Source organism: Eublepharis macularius, chromosome 5, assembly GCF_028583425.1.
Source record: "Eublepharis macularius isolate TG4126 chromosome 5, MPM_Emac_v1.0, whole genome shotgun sequence".
NCBI lineage: Eukaryota > Metazoa > Chordata > Lepidosauria > Squamata > Eublepharidae > Eublepharis > Eublepharis macularius.
This window is the reverse complement of record NC_072794.1, coordinates 168,073,350-168,095,295: the sequence shown is the minus strand read 5'-3', so window position 1 is coordinate 168,095,295 and position 21,946 is coordinate 168,073,350. Positions and strand designations below refer to the sequence as shown.

Sequence of the window (21,946 nt, the reverse complement as noted above, 5' to 3'; positions counted from 1 at the left end):
TAGAATATGAATGAGATTTATACTTATTTATTAATACCTTGCTTTCCCCCAATGGGGGCTCAAAGTGGCTTACATAATTTTTCTCTCCTCCATTTTATCTTCACAGCAACCCTGTAAGGTAGGTCAGGTTGAGAGAGTTCGACTGGCCTGAGGTCACCCAATGAGCTTCCAGGGTTTCACTTGGCACCGGAGGAACAAGTCAACAAACTTTAATATCTCCCTTTGAGAGCTGCGCCTTGCAAAGAATGAATGTTTTAAGGGAGTATTCAATTATCATCTAGTGGTTAATGCATTTCTTTAACCAGTGCTTTTCTGTGAAAATAAGGTGCTGGTATTCATATATAAGGTTGCACAGATTTATACCAATTTCCCCCCCTCAGGACTTCAGAGAGCCCCACCCCACAAGATGCTAGTACTACTCAGTACCAGCGAGTGCTACCACAAATAAGAAGCCCCGATTTTAACTCAGGGTCTCTGTACACAAGATGCTACAGCATGTGTTCGTCAAATGTAGGGAGATGCAATGGAAGCTCAGTATAAAAAGACAGCCAGGGAGATCACTCCTCAGAGGGTTTGTCAATTTCATCTCTGCCTCCCCAAAGGCTCTGTCAATTTCACCTCTCCAGTCTAAAACTGTGTGGGATGGCAACCAGAGGGCAGCGAGGAATGGAAACGGGCTGGGGCTGCCTTCCAGAGCCAGGCTTGGCTCTGGAGAGGTTACAATGGGCTGAAGTTTCCTTTCTGGTGTTTCACAGCCCCTTCACACAGCTCCAGTGTATAGCAAAGCCTTTGCCCTGCCGTTGGCTCTGTCTTTTTAAACTACCCTTCCCAGCTACCATTGCATCTCCCGACACTTGATCTTTACATCTCAGATGTCTTGTGCAGAGAGACTGTCAGTCACAGAGGTTTGAAGTTCCATACGGCTGTTCAAAGCAATGCCCCCCTCACAGTTGGAATCCAGCGTCCATCATGGTGGGATAAACTTTAGAGGATAATAAGTTCATAGAAGTTCCTGAGAAACAATGATCTAGTCCACAAAGGCGTCCCACACAACATATCTGTTAGTCTTTTAAAAGATTCAAGGCCATTTGCTGTTTCATTCAGGTTTGTACCTTTTGTTTCCAGATATTTTTTGAAAAGCTTAAAAAACTGTGTTTGTTAGATTTGTGAGGATAGTGAAAAAGAGTGGAAATAATAATGAATGAATGAATGAATGGCACTCATTTCATCCTATTTGCCTTTGTTCTGCCTTTGATTGGCTAGAGCCTTCTCCCCTGTCTCTCCAACACTTTGCAGGGAGGATTCCATGGGTGAAAGTTATGAATCCTTATCAATGTCGGTTGTTGTGGGTTTTCCGGGCTCCGGCCGTGAAAGCCTTCGACAATACATATCAATGTCCTTTGAAGTGGATGGCCAGAAAACACACTGACAGCCAGAAAAGCCTCCTGTTGTAGTCACAGGGCTTGTCTGCACATTCAACATATTCCTGATTTTCTTAGCATTTGATCCTCAAGTACGGGAATCGGTTTGGGTACAGGTCTCCCAACCGTCTGCCCACCCTTTGTATTTTTACAGTTGTGGAGCTGGTTTATTTGTTCTGCACATGCTTTAAATAACCAGGATTTTCAAGTGAGGGTGTTTGTCATCATTGGTGGCATTGGTGACATCACAGCATCCTTGGTGACATCACAGCGTCCCCTTTTCATTTTTCGTGCAAGCTTATATTGATGTAAGAGCTGATTTTTTTAAAAAAGATCAAAATATACACATGGGGAAGTCTTTGCATGAGGAAACCTAAAAGTCTCCCCTCCGCAGTTCAAACTGGAAAGCCCCATCTGGGCTGATCCAGAGCTGTGTGGAGGCTGGCACCAGTGGGACAAACCAACCTCTATTGGGACAGAACCTGGAGCAGCTTTGTGTTTTTCAAACCAGCTACGTGCTTTTCAAACCACACTGCTTTTTCTGGCACCAGAAGTAGCCCCCCTCTCCAAGGCCCCCATGGCTTTTGAATTTTCTTTAAAAAACATCATTTTCTTAGCATTCTATCAATCTACCATTGTAACAATACACAAAACAGATTCTCTGAATTCCCAGTTTTCATTTTTTAAAAAGTGAGTCTCTCCAGCTCCTTCTCTTGCACAGGTATAAGGAAAAGGGCATACCTCCCCAATGAAACGGGCCAGGGCTTTTTTTCAGCTGGAACGCGGTGGAATGGAGTTCCGGCACCTCTTGAAAATGGTCACATGGCCGGTGGCCCCACCCCCTGATCTCCAGACAGCGATGCAGAGGGGAATCTAAACTCCCCTCTGTCTGGAGATCATGTGGCCATTTTCACCGAGGGCAATTTAAACTTTAAAAAACTCCCTCCTTGTTCCAGCTGACACAAAGTGACATCATTGTGCGGTCCTGAGTTCCACCACTGAATTCCACCACCTGTTTTCCTAGAAAAGCCCTGGAAGAGGGTAAACACTTTTTTTTTTTTAAATGAAAGCTGGGAATTCAGAGAATCTGTTTGTTTGGATGGTTACAAAAGTAGGCCAATACAATGTTGTGAAAACGATGACTAAAAAAAAAAAAGATAGCAATTTGATGAGGATGAATGTCCAGTCATCGAAAAGTGGTTTGGAGTTGGCTGGGAATGGATGGGACAAACCAAACCAAACCAAACGTTACGCATGAGGAAGAAATTGACTAAAAAAAAAATTGACTCAGAAACAAAGATTGGGATAAAAGCGGTCTCAAAAGAACTGGGAAATAACCCAGGGAAAATAATAAAAAATCCGAGGTGAAAACTAAAGCCAAAAAATGCATCCGGAACTCAAGAGATAAATCAAAGCAGCATGGCTCCAGAAATTATGGAAAACCTCAATGTCAGTAACAAATATAGCAAAACTGTATTATGAAATTAAAATAAACATGTCTGTTGCTCTGTACCCACAGGTCACCTGAAGAAGCCCTTTCTCTTCTGTTGGGCTGTCTGTGGTGCTTGTATGACGCTCTCACAAAAGGCCAGTGGACCAGTCTTTTAAAATATTTTTTAATGAATTGGTTTCCTTAGAACCAGTTCTCAGCCTTCAGGGTGCTCCTATCACCATCTCGAGCATTCTCTCGGGCCTCAAGATCAGCTTCTACGTGCCCAAGCCACAGGGCTTGTTTGAAAAACCCTCCATAGATTCAGGAACGAATCCACATAATTGCTAGGCCCCTGGTGCATGGAAGAATTCCAGGGGAACTGATTCATGCTAGAAACCAGCTCCTTGGATTCGACCCAGACTGAAAAGAGAAAGGGAAAGTATTCACAGAACGAGAGGGCTATTCTTGTCTTGCCTGGCTTTTGTTCTGGCGCCACTGACAACGTATACATTCCAACATCCCATCACCTTGACCTCAGTGAATTTTGCTTTCCCTTTTGATTCCGCTGCACCTGTTTGCCTTCCAGGCAACACAATTGTTTTCTCTTTTGCCGGCGGAAATTGCTCATGGCTCTTCCTTCCCATCGTTATCCAGCCCGAGACATAGGGAGTTTGGTCATTTCCAGCACCTTGATTCTTCTCCAATGGGATATACACTTTCAACAGTGCCCTTCTGCACTTTGCATTGGACAAGTAGGTCAGTCCCTGTGAAAAAAAACAAGTGGACACAAAATCTGACCTGAGAGCATTTGAGAGTCTCTCTACACGAGACATCTGACATGTGAAGAACACGTGTTGGGAGATGCAATGGTAGCTGGGAAGGGTAGTTTTACAAGACAGAGCTGGTGGCAGGACAAAGGCTTTGCTACATACTGGAGCTATGAGAAGGGGCTGTGAAATGCCAGAAGGGAAACTTCAGCCCGTTATAACCTCTCCAGGTCCAAGATCAGCTCTGGAAGGCAGCTCCAGCCCATTTCCATTCCTTGCTGCCCTCTGGTTGCCATCCCACACCGTTTTAGACTGGAGAGGTGAAATTGACAGAGCCTTTGGGGAGGCGAAGATGAAATTAACGAACCCTCTGAGGAGCGATCTCTGACGGCTCTGTCTTTTAAAACTATGCTTCCCAGCTAACATTGCACCTCCCTACAGCTGATGAACATATGCTGAAGCATCTCCTGCAGAGAGACTCTCAGTTTCTTTTGACATTGTTGCAAACCTGAAAGTCTCCGTTTCTCAAGAACAAGAATTGCAAAGGGAGAATCCAGAGTAAAACAGCTCAGGGGTCTTTAAAGAACTTTCACACTGCCTCCCCTCCAAAGGCTTCAGTTTTCTCATTCAAGACTCCTGGGCCATTACAGATGTTAACTAGCTCAGCATAGCTAGTGAAATGGTCTCTGTATTTTTTAAAATTATATTTGAATTTTACACAATCACATTTTCACACTGTACTTCCTCCATTTTCGTGGCTCCTTGTGTTTATTTTCAAACCTTCCAAAAGAGCACTGATCCACTCATTGCATCTGGAATAAATGGTTATTTGTGCAGCACAATATTTATTTTTGTAAAGAATAAAGTAGTCAATATTAAACTCAACTACCAAATCCAGACACTAAATACTAAAATACTGAAATTAGCTAATATGGATAAGAAATGTTTACTGAATATTTACCAAACATTTCATCCCCTAGCATTGCAGCTTTCATCTGTGGATTTCATTACTGGTTGTTGTGGATTTTCCAGGCTGTATCGCCGTGGTCTTGGTCGCCAAGACCACGGCGATACAGCCCGGAAAATCCACAACAACCATCGTTCTCCGGCCACGAAAGCCTTCGACAATATATCATTTTCATTACTGTTGCTTTTAATCTTCCTAATGTTTTTACTGCTGTTTCTATATTCATTTTATTATTTTCATTGCCCTTTTATGATCATTTTCCTTTTTCTGCTGGCCTTAGAGATTTTTTTGTTTCAATTTTAATTTTTAAAATGTTGTCTCTAACATTTTGAATTCCTCCCGCCCCTCGTGAACTGTCTTGTTTGCCATTTTAGCGACTGAAAGGCAAGATATGTTTTCTAACTAAACAAATAATATCTAAATGTGTGGTTAAAAATTTAACATCAACATTCACAGGAGTGAATTTTCGGACCCTCAGGAACAAATTTGTGCCAGTTCTATCCTCTGGATATCATCTCTTAAGTGTACTGCATTTTGTTTTTCTTTTATTTTTGGTAGGAGTCTCTCTGTCTCATCTGACTTTTCCACAAGGCAGCCAATTAATTCCAGACTCTGGGGCTGAGCTTTGTTTTTTCCCTGAGCCAGGAAGCTGAAAAAACAGCTGCGGGCTTCCAAACCAAACTCCCTTCATAAGACTAATATCAAAAGCCAAGGGACTTAATAGAAAGCTTCTGTGAGCAGCATATTGTGAGCAAGCTCCAGGGGTTTTCCAGTCTCATTTTCTCTTTTTCTAGTATTGCACGCCAGACTTGCTTTGGCCGTTGGAATACAAAGTCTGAGATATATGTGTCATAAATAAGAATGATTTCATACATGGTTTAATAAAATTTGGGACCTACTATTGATGGAGAAAATAACTGGAAAATTGTATCTTCAAACTAACCCATCAGGTACTTCAAACTTCTATGTTAAATGGGAACCTTAGAATTTTTATCCAAAAACAAACTTTTATTAACAAAGTTAAAATATGATATTGTTGATATGGAAATGCGGGGGTTCTGGTGAGCTTCTTTAGTGGAACTCTATTATGACGATTACGCTTTTATTTTACTGGTAATATTATTATTTTACGTTTTTGTAAAAGACAGAACTCTGTTATAAACACGTTGTCTCTGTATTAAGAGACAGTTGGTATTTTGTATTGTTGGAAGACTATAGATGTTTCATTGTTATATATACTTTAATAAAAATTATAATAATAATAAAAAAGAATGATTTCAGTTTCCAGCAGAGGTCTTTCAAGGATTTTATTTTTTAAAATTAGGTCATTGCTATTATAATTTTTCAAAAAGCCTGCCCCAAGCCTGATGGCATAGCAGAGAAAATGGTGGCCATTAAGTGTTTTCCACTAATGGATCACAAGATGATGGTGATGATGATGATGATAAACCTGCAGCTTTCTGTCATAACACCTACAGAACTGCAAAAGATGGTGCTACTTGGAACAGCGTACCTATTACGCTGATATCTGGTTGATATTTAGGTCTCCAGCGGAAACTTGTATCAGCTTAGCAAGGCCAATCAATAATAACATGTGACCTCTGCCTATTGTTGATTGTGTTTTGGATAATTCGAATAACAACAACAACAACAACAACTGCACTTATATATCACTCTTCTAGACAGATTAGTGCCTCACCCAGAGCGGTGAACAGTGTTATTATTATCCCCACAATCCAGCTGGGCAGCTGGGGCTGAGAGGAGGAGCTTACCCAAGGCCACCTACTGAGCTCATGGCAGGGGTGGGATTCGAACCAGCAGAGTGCTGATTCACAGCTGAACCACTTAACCACTACACTACAGCTGCTCTCTCCAACTCTATGGATTTGAAGTAGTATTAAATTTACTAATTGCTGCTAACAGAGCGATCACCTCACTTCCAGAAGTGACATTGTCATGCAGGCCTGGGAAGAGCTCTTGAGCTTCGCGCTGAGCCGATTTGGGCCCCCAAACAGTCTATGGTTTTATGCTAGGCTGGGTTTTTTAACATAAGATTAATTAATATCTTTTAATGTTTTGTTTTTATTACTGTTTGTTTTGTAAGCTGCCTTGGGTAGGTTCCTGAAGAGGTGGCATACATTTTTCTACATAGAGACAGAGACAGGGACAGACGGACGGGGATAGAGATAGAGAGATAGATAGAGATAGATAGATAGAGATAGATAGATATTTTAAAAGATGATAATTATACAAGGCAGGTTTATTGAAAGATGGACCTTCTTTATTATGTTTTGGGACAATATGCAGAGGGTTCAACTTTATGTATTTTTCAGGATGCTCTAGTTTTTCACTATTGCTTATTATTGCACATTGCACAGAGCAAAAATGAGCCAGTATTTCAGACTTAAGAGCAACCTTGTTGTGAATGTGATCTGACAAAGTTTGCCGAAGTTATCGTTTGAATTGATTTGGCTGAAACCAAACGGTCAGAGATTGGAGAGGAATTCCCAGCAACCTCACTGGAAAGATTAGAACGTCCGGCTTGGTGCTTTTAGGGGAATTTAAACCTAGTAAAATAAATACTGCCTTCTCTTCCATCCTGTTGGAGTTTCAAAGAATTACTGTTTCGGTTAACCGCCAGGAACTAACATCAAGAACAGGAATTATGACTGTCAGGCAACATGGGGTTTTGTGGGGGCCTACCATCCTTTCCTTGGAGTCCTTTGTGAATGATAGATTAAACAGGGGATGCTTTTCAACAAGCGGGGAAAAATAAATACATAAAGGAGCTAGCAAGAAAACAAGAAAGCTTCCTAAGGAAAGGTGGCTGCCTGACTGGTCCCTATAATTGCTGGCCCTTCCTGCATCCAACCCACCCTCCCGGGGTGAAGGATCTTCTGTTGCTAGCTGCTTCTGCTGCTCAGCTCTTGGAAGAAGAATGTCTTCCCCCTTGGAGAGGGGGCTTTACTCTCCCAGCAGGAGGGAGGGGGGATGTGGCACTCACCTTGCGCCTTCAGCGTGCTTCTCCTCATGCACACTCCCAGTGCGTGCACGAGTATATCATTTCTGGGAGTGACGTCATTGGTCCAGCCGCACTAGCGCTACTGCACTTTGTGTGGGGCCGATTCAGCCCATTTGGGGCCAAATTTGAAGTGATGTCCTCGTGTTCCCCCAGGCTTGCCACCTCCTGCCGATTGCTGGCAGATCAACGGGCAAAGGGGCAAATCCCTGGGAGTTTGCCCACCACCGGCGGGCACCTGGGAACCCTAGGCTTATGTTAGTTCTCGGAGCTTTTTTTCTGGGAAAAGAGGTGGTGGAACTCAGTGGGTTGCCAGCACAGGGGGCAACTCCTGAACGTGTGTGCACGTTCCTGGGACCACACAATGATGTCACTTTGGGTCAGCTGGAACAAGGGGGGTGTTTTTTAAAGTTTAAATTGCTCTTGGCGAAAATGGTCACATGGCCGATGCCCCCGCCCCCTGATCTCCAGACAGAGAGGAGTTTAGATTGCCCTCCGTGCCACCAGTGGTGCGGAGGGCCATCTAAACTCCCCTCTGTCTGGAGATCAGGGGGCGGGGCCACCAGCCATGTGACCATTTTCAAGAGGTGCCAGAACGCCGTTCCATCGCGTTCCACCTGAAAAAAAGCCCTGTTAGTTCTCCACGTGAACATCTTTGTCCATTAGCTGCAAGGCAGAAGAAGCCACGTTCTCAGTAGCTGTTGAAAATAGAAACTTGATCTTCTCTCTTTTGTTTAAGATAGGAATAGAAAAAGGTTAGAATTTTCAATGGTATTTTATATTTATATTTATATTAAAGACTATATTAATTAGTTATATCAAGAAACAAGCAGTGATATTGTCAATAATTGATATTGTTAAAAATAGAAAGGATAATATGGAGTAAACAATGAAATAATGAGGGTTTTCTCTTTACTATTAAATAACAAACAGAAATAGGCTTGAATTCTGTTTGAGTAGCATAGATGGGAAGTATATATACTAGTTAGGCTAGTATATATTAGTTAGGCTCAATAATTACATTAATTTATATTTTAACATTGATAAAGGTTATGTCTTTTGAACTTTGTATTTTAGCAACCTTTGTAGTGCACAGTTTTACATTTGTTTTGATTTCCCCCTTCTCCCTTTTTTTCTTTCTGTACCCTTTTGTGTTCTAATAATAAAAAAAGAAACTTGACCTTCAGATAGTATAATCAAAAATCAAAATGAAGAAGAAACTATTCTAAGAATTCCCCTGTTCATTCCTTATAAATAGGTCATTGAAATACGTAGGGGTGGAATATTTTCCACTGTGCTCATAAGTCATAACACAAAAGTTCAAACAGGGAACTTTCTTAATGGTCGTCTAAAAGAATAAGGCTAGGATATGTCTTTTTCAGCAGCCCCTAGGATGTGCTCTGAAGGCACATGACCCAGACATATTGCCAAAAACAAACAGACCTGGGGCTGGTCAGGCCCTGAAGGAGAGAATTAGGATCCCCAACTCTGGCTAGGGAAATTTCTGGAGAGATGGGGTGGTGGCTGGGAAGGGTGGAATTTGGAGATGGGAGGAAGATAGGATTTGATGTCACTCTAGGACTGCCATTTCTCCAAGAGTCTATAGTATACCATAGAGTCCACCCTCTGAAACTGTCCTTTCCTCCTGGGAACTAATCTCTGTATTCTGGAGATCAGTTTTAATTCCAGGTCTAACCTGCAGGTTAACAACCCTAAAGAGAATGCTTGGGAATACGGTAGATGCTTCCTTGAATAACAGGCACCTAAAGTAGGATATGATATGAAAAGTAGCTTTTATAGCCATGAGCCGGCTGAATCATACAATACCAAAAGATGAACCTTAGTTATGGCTGCCAACTGCCTGAAGAAAAAAAATGTCCTGGCTCTTCAACAAAGGCTTAATGGGATGTTATTTGCCAGGTGATGTTATTTATCTCCATGCCACGAACAGCTGCTGTAGCACAGTGCTTAAGTGACTGGGCTGTGAATCAGCACACTACCGGTTCGAATCCCACTCCCACCATGAGCTCAGTGGGTGGCCTTGGGTAAGCCACTCCTCTCAGCCCCAGCTCCCCAGCTGGATTGTGGGGATAATAACAACACTAACTTGTTCACCACTCTGGGTGGGGCACTAATCTGTCAAGAAGAGTGGTATATAAGAGCAGTTATTACTAGTACTGCATGTCCACACATTTACCCTAATCTTATTTGGCAATCCCAACAATATTTACTCAATAGATAAACATTGTGCCAAATGTAAGCACCGTTGTCATTTTAAATTCTACTGCGGTTGCTGGCTTATAGCTTACTATAAAATATCTAGAGGATTGTATTACTTGAATCAGACTTTAGAGGTAAGTCTCCCCAATTGTGAAGTTGTTAGCAAATGTTTCAGCAACTTCTCTGTCTACCGCATTTTTCTCACACTCTCCCTGCAAGTAGCTATGGTGCTGGTTCCCCGCTCCATCTTACCCCCACAACAACCCTGTGAGGTGGGTTAGGCTCAGAAAGAGTGACTAGACCAAGGTCATCAACTGAGATTTCTGGCTTAGTAGGAAGCCCAGTTGCAGCCCAGCATGCTACCCACTGCACCACACTACCTGTTGTTATAACAATAACAACAACATTCAATTTATATACCGCCCTTCAGGACGACTTAACACCCACTCAGAGCGGCTAACAAAGTATGTCATTATTATCCCCACAACAAAACACCCTGTGAGGTGGGTGCGGCCGAGAGAGCTCAGAGAGAGCTGTGACTGCCCCAAGGCCACCCAGCTGGCTTCAAGTGGAGATTCGATTAATTGGGCTGTTAAGCCAGGAGCTCCTTTCGTTTGGCAGGAGTCCAGTTTCAAAGTTGTAACGACACCATCAGGGAGGCCTTCGAAGTGCCAAATGACGTTCTTAGCACTGCAACCGCTTAATCTGGAGACCCCAATTGTTGCTCCTCCCATATCAGCAACACAGAACATTTGAGTGGCTTCTAAAAGATTCAGAATAGCAAAACATGCTGTTCTCCATAGTATAGTGCTTAGAGTGTCAGACTAGGATCTGGAAAACCTAGGTCCACATCCTCGCTTTGCCATGGGAGCTTGTAGGCGATTTGGGGCCAGGCGTACCAGATCCCCTACCATAGCCATCGCCATCCCTGCTGCTTCTAACCTGGATGCTAGAGGGGAAAGGCACCTGGAAAAGCCCGAGGCAAACATGCAAAATCCCACCCCCGCCCCCACCTACCTGGCCAGTGGGTGGGTGCGCACCTTCAATGCGCGCCCCCCTGTGGTGCTGTGCACCCCCGCGCACAGCAGCAGCCAGGATCAGGCCTGTTTTGGCCTGAATCGGGGCCCCTGTGGAGCGCGGGAGCGTTCCTGCGCTCCGCAAGGGCCCACAACGGACCCAATCCACGCCAAAATGGGCCCGATCCACGCCAAAACGGGTGCGGATTGGGCCCGTTTTGGCGTGGATCGGGCCCATTGTGGGCCCCTGTGGAGTGCAGGAACGCTCCCATGCTCCACAGGGGCCTTAAACGGGCCCAATACACGCAAAAACTGACCCGATTCGTGCCAAAATGGGCACGGATTGGGCCTGTTTTGGCATGGATTGGGCCCATTGTGGGCCCCTGCAGAGCGCAGGAATACTCCTGCGCTCCGCAGGCCCGATCTGCGCCCGAACGGGCTGCGTGGTGACATCACTAACTGACGTTATCGCGCATGCAGGAGCACGTGCGCACGCTCCGCACATGTGTGTACTGTCTATCTCCCTCTAGTAGGCAAGGGTTACATGCGCACCCCCCCCCCCCAGGTAAGAGCCAGGCCCCAATCTCCCGCTAGGAGATCGAGGGGGCCTGGCAACCCTATTATTATCCCCACAACAAAACACCCTGTGAAGTGGGTGGGGCTGAGAGAGCACTGAAAGAGGTCACCCAGCTGGCTTCAAGTGGAGGAGTGGGGAATCAAACCCGGCTCTCCAGATTAGAGTCCTGCCACTCTTAAGTGACTGACCCAAGGTCACCCAGCTGGCTTCAAGTGGAGGAGTGGGGAATCAAACCTGGCTCTCCAGATTAGAGTCCTGCGCACTTAACCACTACCAAGGTCACCCAGCTGGCTTCAAGGGTATGAATGAGGAATCAAACCCGGCTTTCCAAATTAGAGCCCCACGGACCCACGCTCTTAACCACTACACCAAATAACATTTCAAGAGCTTCAGGACAGGCAGTTCAGTTTCACAGAGTGGATAGCTACGATCTTTCCAACAGCCGCTTGCTGAGGCCCACAACGTGGGTGTGAGCGTGGCTTTGCCTCCACCCTATTAAGGGGAATGCGAATGCAGAATCAGCCGGGCCTTGTCTTGTGGTGAAGGGGAGTGTGTGTGTGTGTGTGTTTTTTAAGCCCCAACCTCCTCTGAAATGTATTTTGGGGCAGCTGCGGACAGCCTGTTCCACAGCCTGCTAGATCTTCCTCAGGGCCCAAGGAGGAATTTTTAAGCTCCTGTTCCTGAAACAGAAAAAAAAAGCCATCAGGAGAACTTTATCTTGAACCACCTTTCATGGCTTTTTGGGCCTTGAGTGTATCTGCAGAGCGGGAGCCGAGAGACCCCGCCTTTGTGTCCTGCTTAATTTGCCAGGCGCAGGCTGAAAGCCGCCGTTATCATCAGGAAACTGGATTAGATACCCTCTTGACCTCATCCTCCCTGTTTTTTCTTCTTGCATTCTTTTTGCCTTACGGGAATTTTGCAGAAAGTTTCGGAAGCGGCTCGTACTATTTATTGCACCTCAGAAAATAAAAGCCTAGCTAGGCGTGTAAACAAGAACGATTTCCTTGATAGGAAAAAGAAAGTTACCTCTGAGCTGTTTCGCTTGGTCCTACCTCCTTCCAGAGGTTAATTTCTTAAAATGAAAGCACTGAAGCTGCCTTGAACTCAGGTCCTCCGACATGGCCAGTTCCAGGTTTTAAGGGCACCTGGGTCCCGCTCTCTTCTTCTACCCACTACTAGATCCCCAAATATGACCTTCGTCCCTCCAACCTGCCTGTGTGTTCTTCCTCTGCCTGCTGCCTCCCCTGTCTCTGTTCACTCCCCCCCCCCCAGCCCTTTCCCCAGTTTCACTGGGCCAACCAAATAAATGAATGGCAGGAGGGTCAATAGCAGTAGGTCGTGCAAGAAGCCCTCGCAGTTGCCCCACCACAGGGTATACTGATGCTGGACCTGTCCTCTGCTCTGACGCCTGGGCAAGCGTGGAAATATTGGACAAAGATACATGAAGAGATGCAGGATATTTTCAAGCTCGGATTTGAGCTAAATCCAAAAAACATGCTATTAAACATTCTACCAAACAATGTTAGAAAAGAACAGGGAGACCTTTTTCATTACACGGTGACAGCAGCAAGAGTGCTATATGCAGCGAAATGGAAAGCAGATACTGCCCTGATACGTCAGAGTGAATAGATAAGATCTATGAATATGCATCAATGGCCAAATTAACTACTTATGAACATAACAGACCAATAGCTGAATTTTGGGGGAAATGGAAGGATTTCTTTGACTCCTCTGCTTGAAGCCAGCTGGGTGACCTTGGGCTAGTTATGGCTCTCTGGAGCTCTCTCAGGGCCAAGCTACACATGACGAATGACACTTGAACGGCAAGTGTATTTCTCCCTGTTCACTTGCCCTCCACTCAATCCACTTGCCGTTCAAGTGTCATTCGTCATATGTAGCTTGGCCCTCAGCCCCACCCACCTCACAGGGTGTTTGTTGTGGGGATAATAACGACATACTTTGTAAACCACTCTGGGTGGGCATTAAGTTGTCCTGAAGGGCGGTATATAAATCAAATGCTATTATTATTATTATTTAGACTAAAACTAAGATAATTAAGGTAACTCGATAAGAAGACAAAACACAGGGAAATGATTAACTAAAATAGTTCTATTAAATAGTTCTATTAGTTGATAATAAAGTCTGAATAAGTAACCAAGGAGAGGGAAGAAGAGATTATACAATTAAGTTTTGTTATTGTATATTCTGATCGGATCTTTTTATTAAAAGGTAAAGGTGAGCAAGCACCGAGTCATTATTGATGGGGGGACGTCGCATCACGATGTTTTCTAGGCAGACTTTTTACGGGGTGGTTTGCCATTGCCTTCCCCAGTCATCTACACTTTACCCCCAGGAACCTGGGTACTCATTTTACCCACCTTGGAAGGATGGAAGGCTGAGTTAACCATGAGCCGGCTACCTGAACCCGGCTTCTGCCAGGATCGAACTCAGGTCGTGAGTAGGGGTGTGCAAGCCAAAAATTTTCGGCTATAGCCGAAAGTAGAAAGCCGAAAGAAGATTCTCTATCGTTAAAGCCGAAAGCCGAAACAAGAATCTCTTTCGGCTTTCGGCTTTCGGGATTCTTTCGGCATTATTTCGGCATTCTTTCGGCTTTTTTCTATGGGAAAATGCCTCCGTCTTCCAGGACGCCTGGAGGAGGCATTTTCCCACCGAATAAGCCCAAAATTGGTGGGGACCTTCCTCTAACCCTTCTCTAACAACCACCCAAGTTTCAGACAGATTGGACTTTGGGGGGCCATGTTATGGCCCCCCAAAGCAGGTCCCCCCATCCTCCCATAAGAAAGCGAAGGAGCAGCATATTGTTAGCATGCTGCTGCTGATCTTTCTTCATTATTTCCTATGGGGAAAAAATGAAGAGGCAGGCTTCCTTTGCCAGGGGTGGCATTTTGCATGCAAAATGCCCCCCAGCCCTCAGGGGCCCTTCTCCCACCCCTCCTCCCACCCCCCACCAAGGCTCAGCCTGCTCCCACTTGGGGGGGCCATTTCATGGCCTCCCCAAGTAGGTGCTCTAATCTCTACCACTGACAGCTGGGGGAGGCTTGTGTTGCCAGGGGTGGCATTTTGCATGCAAAATGCCCCCCAACCCTCTGGGGCCCTTCTCCCACCCCTCCTCCCACCCCCCACCAAGGCTCAGCCTGCTCCCACTTGGGGGGGGGCATTTCATGGCCTCCCCAAGTAGGTGCTCTGCTCTCATCTCTACCACTGACAGCTGGGGGAGGCTTGTGTTGCCAGGGGTGGCATTTTGCATGCAAAATGCCCCCCAGCCCTCTGGGGCCCTTCTCCCACCCTTCCTCCCACCCCCCACCAAGGCTCAGACTGCTCCCACTTGGGGGGGGGCATTTCATGGCCTCCCCAATAGGTCCTCTCAGCCCCTAAAGTCCACCCCTTACAGCCCCACACAAACCCAATTCCCCCCCAGCTGCCACACACAGACCCAAATCCCCACATTAGCCCCTCACAGACCCAAATCCACCCCCACCTGCCCCACACCCATAACCCCAGGAACAGGCTGGCAAAGGCCAGCCCTCTCCCTTTGTTCCCTATGCTGGGAACTTCTAAACTCTCTTTCCCTGGGCAATTCTGCACAGCCCAGGGGTGCCACAATGGTGGGCACACTTCTGAGTGCCAGCTGGTCCCTGTGAAAGAGCACCTGAACCACAGACACCCTCCCTCAAATTCCCCCACCACCTACAGAGATGGCTGGCCAGCCAGCCCCATTGTTCCCTATGATGGGAACCAACTGCACAACAAAGAATAAAACAAGAACAACACAAAATAAAGTTTAAAAAAAATTATATTCTCCCTTCCAAAGTACAAGAAGGCAAAGCATTATGACACATTACACCAGCAGTCCCCCACACAGAAAAATTAAAACAAAACTCACTTAACATCAGAGAATCACAAAGCATGATTCCCGTCAAAAACACTTTATTTCTTGAACAGCTTTAGGTTACACAGCAGGGGGGAACACCAAAGGGCATGGCAGCACTATCTTACACAAAAATAACACAACTCACTTAACATCAGAGAATCACAAAGCACAATTCCTGTCAAAAACACTTTATTTCTTGAACAGCTTTAGGTTACACAGCAGGGGGGAACACCAAAGGGCATGGCAGCACTATCTTACACAAAAATAACACAACTCACTTAACATCAGAGAATCACAAAAACAAAATTCCTGGCAAAAACACTTTATTTCTTGAACAGCTTTAGGTTACACAGTAGGAGGGCACAACAGGGCATGATAGCAATGTACTACAAAAAATAATACAACCCACTTCACCGTTTTGACAGCAATTGTGTTTGTGTGATTCTCTGATGTGAAGTGAGTTGTGTTATTTTTGCGTAGTACACTGCTTTCCTGCTCTGTGGTGCCTTCCTACTGTGTAACCTAAAGCAGTTACAGAAATAAAGTGCTTTTGACAGCAATTTTTTGGGGTGATTCTTTAATGTGAAGTGAGTTGTGTTATTTTTGTGTAAGATACTGCTTCCGTGCCCTTTGGTGTTCCCCCCCTGCTGTGTAGCCTAAAGCTGTTCAAGAAATAAAGTGTTTTTGACAGGAATTGTACTTTTGTGATTCTCTGATGTTAAGTGAGTTGTGTTATTTTTGTGTAAGATAGTGCTGCCATGCCCTTTGGTGTTCCCCCCTGCTGTGTAACCTAAAGCTGTTCAAGAAATAAAGTGTTTTTGACAGGAATCGTGTTTTGTGATTCTCTGATGTTAAGTGAGTTTTGTTTTAATTTTTCTGTGTGGGGGACTGCTGGTGTAATGTGTCATAATGCTTTGCCTACTTGTACTTTGGAAGGGAGAAAATAATTTTTTTTAAACTTTATTTTGTGTTGTTCTTGTTTTATTCTTTGTTGTGCAGTTGGTTCCCATCATAGGGAACAATGGGGCTGGCTGGCCAGCCATCTCTGTAGGTGGTGGGGGAATTTGAGGGAGGGTGTCTGTGGTTCAGGTGCTCTTTCACAGGGACCAGCTGGCACTCAGAAGTGTGCCCACCATTGTGGCACCCCTGGGCTGTGCAGAATTGCCCAGGGAAAGAGAGTTTAGAAGTTCCCAGCATAGGGAACAAAGGGAGAGGGCTGGCCTTTGCCAGCCTGTTCCTGGGGTTATGGGTGTGGGGCAGGTGGGGGTGGATTTGGGTCTGTGAGGGGCTAATGTGGGGATTTGGGTCTGTGTGTGGCAGCTGGGGGGGAATTGGGTTTGTGTGGGGCTGTAAGGGGTGGACTATAGGGGCGGAGAGGACCTACTTGGGGAGGCCATGAAATGGCCCCCCCAAGTGGGAGCAGGCTGAGCCTTGGTGGGGGGTGGGAGGAGGGGTGGGAGAAGGGCCCCTGAGGGCTGGGGGGCATTTTGCATGCAAAATGCCACCCCTGGCAAAGGAAGCCTGCCTCTTCATTTTTTCCCCATAGGAAATAATGAAGAAAGATCAGCAGCAGCATGCTAACAATATGCTGCTCCTTCGCTTTCTTATGGGAGGATGGGGGGACCTGCTTTGGGGGGCCATAACATGGCCCCCCAAAGTCCAATCTGTCTGAAACTTGGGTGGTTGTTAGAGAAGGGTTAGAGGAAGGTCCCCACCAATTTTGGGCTTATTTGGTGGGAAAATGCCTCCTCCAGGCGTCCTGGAAGACGGAGGCATTTTCCCATAGAAAAGCCGAAAGAAAGCCGAAAGAATCCCGAAACGTTTCGGCTTTTTTCTTTCGGCTACCCGAAACGTTTCGGCATTCCCCGAAACGTTTCGGCATTCCCCGAAAGAAGCCGAAACACTTTTGTTTCGGCATTCTTTCGGCATTCTGAATGCCGAAACGCACATCCCTAGTCGTGAGCAGAGCTTGGGCTGCAGTACTGCAGTTTACCACCCAGTTTAATCTAATTTCAAATGTACTGCTTGTATAAGTCTTTATGCATTTACTTTTTGCTATATTTTTAGTTTTTAAATAAAATCTCTGTATCTAATTTTTTTTAAAAAAATAGCAGTAGGCCATGCCTGTATCCTTAGCAGCTGCCCCACCACAGGGTATATTGCTGCTGGATCCTGTATTCTGATTGATGCCTGGCCAACCCCATAGATTGCTTTGACTGCTGACCGGAAAACAGAACTATCACCTGCAGATTACATTCACAAATCCAAGACCCTGATCCCAATTTTGGGGGGGATACGGGATGATTACGGTTATTCATTCATGTGGATGACAATCCAGTGGCAACTTAGAGATCAAAAAGATTTTCAGGACTTAAGCTTTCAACCAAAAGGGAGAATGCAACCACAAATTACAAGAAGATTGAGACTTGGAAGAGCAGCTGTAAGGGAACGAGAAAAGATCCTTAAAGATAAAGACGTCTCTCTGGGAACCAAGATAGTCCAAACAATTGTTCCCCATTACTAATGAATGGATGTGAAACTTGGACAATATAGAAGGCTGACAGGGAGATAATTGATTCCGCTGAAATGTGGTGCTGGAGTTTTGTGGATATCAGGGACAGCCAAAAAGACAAAGAAGTGGGTTCTAGATCACATCAAGCCTGAATTCTTCCTAGAAGCTAAAATGACAAATCTCATGTCACAATCAGACATGCAGAAGACATTTGGAACTGCACTGAAATTGCAACCAGAAGAAGGGAAGGAAAAAGATTTATATCCATAAAATGGAGAACCAAGCAATTTCCCCATGTCACAAAAGCATGGAAGGACTTTTCCCCTGTTTCTACTGCTGCCCTGACCTGGATATCCCAGGAGAACCTGATCTCGTCAGATCTCAGAAGTTAAGGAGGGTCAGCCTTGATTGGATGGAAGACCTCCAACCAAGATCAGCATTGCAGAGGCAGGCAATGGCAAACCGCCTCTGTTAGTCTCTTGTCATGAAAACTCCACCAGGGGTCGCCATAAGTCAGCTATGACTTGAAGGCACTCTCCACAGGACGAAGAGACATCTACATACAGGTGATGTACAGGTATATTCAAACACCTGGCAGGCTAGTCCACCAACTTATTTTGTAACTCTCTTGTGAGAGTGGGGGGTATATGACCTCGTGGAGGAAGAAATTAACACCAGGCTGCCATCAGATGCCACATCAGCAAATGAAAGAGCAGACTGGCCTTTTTAACTTACTGGGAAAGTTTCTGGTGGGCCACCAGCCGCACGCTGAGCTGAATTGCAGTGGCACTGATAACAATACAGAGGTTGTTTGGTTAAGACCTTCCCAGCGGTGTTAATGACAGGCACACGTTTGCCTGTCTTCTCCTGTGCTACCACGACTGGTTGCTAACTAAGCCGAGCAGTCACAATTCCTTGCAATGGATACCACTCATTGGATGGCCTCGGTTCAATCAGTGCCTCTCAGACTACCAACATGGTAACTAGAATGAGTACTGATGACGTGGTTTCCCTTACAACTCTTTGTTGTAAGGGCTGTTTCTGTGTACCTTGCTCCTTTATGTGCCTGGGTGGGAATCCATGTGTGTGCACATCCTCTGTATACATCCTGTACTATGCATCTAAACATGAGTCCCTGTATTCTTATCAGTACTTCCTAGATGCCAGAGCCAAATTCTGGCAAGATGGATTGGAACGGCCATAACTTCCCCTTCCTAGATTCTTGGAACAAAGCAACATTTCCTATATATGCAGCTCCAGTTACGGACTGAGGACAAGCCACAACAGAAATAAGATACATACATCAGAAAATCCAGGAAGCAAATGAGCTCATCTCAAAGGCTCCTTTGTGAATTTGAATGCCCCTTAAGCTCCATAAATAGGTACAACAACCTGTCACCAAGTCTGCTTAATAAACAGCTTTTGCTCCTGGAGGCATCTTCAATGCCCGTAAGAGCAAACGTTTTCCATTAAGGAAGTGAGTCTAGCTGATGCATTGACCCAGATCTCCCCCTGCCAGTGCAAACTGGCTCCTATTCAAAATAAACGTATGCATTGTAAAGAGGGATCTGATGCAAGACCGAGAGCAGCAGATAACGCATTCATTCATGTTTAGAATTTTGAACATTTTAATGACCTGAGTAATATTAACTGACGTTCGGGGAATCTAAACAGAGGGGGGAGAGGGTGTCGAAAGCATGCTGACTGCATTGCACTCTGCAATAAAACAATGACTGTACAAATATTTGGTATTTCGTACTCAAAAAATGCTTGGTGGCTGGAAGAGCCATATATGGGGCACAGCCCTCTTGGCCAAACTGACTGACGAGGGCCCAAAGAAGACCCTATCACACTTCTCATACACAAGGAAGTCCTTTTATAGCCGATGCCAACACCCATCGCAATAGCCACAAGCGTCTTTCCAAATACAAATTGTTCTGACATGACATTTCACATGAGCACCGTGTATGGGATAAAACCTTCCTTTGCTATTACACTCAACTTGTGAAGTTAACAAGGCAAGGTTAATGCTCTCTCGTTATCTGTTATGTGTTGCTTTGTTTCTGTTAACTGGGGAAAGAAATGTCGGTCTCCAAGCCAAATATTTGACATTTCCACAGGCACAAGGATGAAGTGCATTTCCTGACCTTCTCCCGCGCACATGCCACAGCTGCCTAGATCCTGTTCCTGAAGGAGATGGGCACCCCAAGAACAGGATTTTGTGGGGCATTTGGGGCTCCCACAGGAGAGAGGAGGCAGAAAAATCCAAGCCCATGAGCAGAAATCTTCACTGGTCCCAGATAGTCTAGAACCAACCCATACCCCTTAAAGCTATGCATGGTGCAGTATGCACTTTAGCCAATTTTTTTTTTGACTTTACGGGCTTTGGTTGGGTGGAGGAAGCCACAGTTCCAGCATGTTTCAGGGCAGACAGAAGGAAGCACGACTTTGCACAATTCACAATTAGCTTATGGAATTCACAGCTTCAGGGTATAGCACGGGACAGCAGGTAAAGTTGCTTTACCCATCAGGAGTTGGCGTTAGATGCATATCAATTCCTCATGGGTCTTCCAGAGAAGACCTGACCTGGATAGCCCAGGTGAGCATGATCACGTCAGATCTCAGGAGCTAAGCAGGGTTAGCCTTGGTTAGTCATTGGATGGGAGACCTCCAATGAAGACCAGATTGCAGAGGCAGGCGATGGCAAACCACCTCTGGTAGTCTCTTGCCTTGCAAATCCACCAGGAGTTGCCATAAGTCAGCTATGACTCGACAGCACTAACTCTACGCTTCCAGATAAGACTGTTTAGAGCCAGGCTACAAGTGACGAATGACACTTGAACGGCAAGTGAACAGACTCGCATGTATTCCTTCCTGTTCACTTGCGCTCCAATTGCCCTCCACTTGATCACGTGATCAAGTGGAGCGCAAGTGAACAGGAAGGAATACATGCGAGTCTGTTCACTTGCCGTTCAAGTGTCATTCGTCACTTGCGCTCACTTGCGCTCCAATTGCCCTCCACTTGATCACGTGATCAAGTGGAGCGCAAGTGAACAGGGAGGAATATGTGTGAGTCTGTTCACTTGCCATGAAAGTGTAATTCGTCACTTGTAGCTTGGCTCCTAGAGGCCTTTTTCTCTCTTCTACAGACTGTATGCTCCTTTCATAGTGTCAATGGCCTGCTCCCACTTTGTCTTTCAATAGCTCCCTTTCAACCCTCCGCTCAGGGTTCACATTGTTCACATTGTCTCTTCCATTACCCTCCGGTTTGAGAAAAATACCACCAAAAAAACAGACACAGAGAGACAGAGAGAAAAGAACCAGGACGGTGTGGCTTAGAACTTTTTTTGCAACCTTTGCATACTAGACTAATTTCCCAAGAGCGAAGAGAAATTGGCAAGTCAAGAACAAATAATGAAAAAACGGCAGGTCTAATTTGTCCCATCCATTCTGTAGGGGTAAGCTAAGGGGATAGAATCCAGTGACTGGAGAGAAATGGCAGTTTCTGTTATATCCTCCTTCCCCTTAGGATCCTACAGTTGCAATGGTATGCTACAGAGCTGGCAGTAAGTAGGAGTCATTTCTCAGTAAACATGTACAGAATTAGGCCGAATGCCTGGTCCAGAGTGCTGCTCTCAAAGCCCTTCAAGCATTTCCAATTCCTTCCCAAACCTGGAACTTGTAAGAAAAACAGTTCGACGCATTCGAGAACCAGGGAAGCGCACAGACGTCAGTGGAAAAACTTCACTCTCAGGGGGGGTGCAAGATTAGCAATTGACAGAAGTGGGAAAATTCTTCACTGCTTGACCGGGGCTGACAAATGCTTTATTGACCTTGAGCTGTTGCAACACTGGAATGAGCATCGCAGGTGGCTATCCACGCCAAGGCACAGACATTCTCCATTCCCGTTAGAACTCCTCTGAGAAATGCAGCCTAGCACTGAATGTTCCCTGCGTTTTACATCTGAATATGTGCTTACGTGCAAACATCATAAGCAGCTTCGTTGGACGCATTTCGCAATGAGCTGTCAAAATCCGTGCGTGCTTTGGGCTTTAATAAAATAGCGGGAGAGCCGTTTTCAGACGTCTTTAAAACGGCGCGATACTCGCGGAAGGCTGCCAGC

General features: G+C 45.4%; 1 protein-coding gene across 3 annotated transcripts in view; it reads right to left on the bottom strand.

Annotated features, from left to right (window-relative positions):
- Positions 1-3,097: 3,097 nt before the first annotated feature.
- The window catches only part of ARFRP1 (ADP ribosylation factor related protein 1), a 61,588-nt gene continuing 42,739 nt past the window's right edge, over positions 3,098-21,946 (bottom strand). For 2 of the 3 annotated variants that reach the window (XM_054980754.1, XM_054980755.1), the window contains exon 7: positions 3,098-3,617. In XM_054980754.1, coding sequence (XP_054836729.1) covers positions 3,297-3,617 — 321 coding nt within the window. In that variant the 3' untranslated portion in view covers positions 3,098-3,296. The remainder of the gene's footprint in view (positions 3,618-21,946) is intronic. The other variant, XM_054980753.1, reaches the window with a different exon arrangement.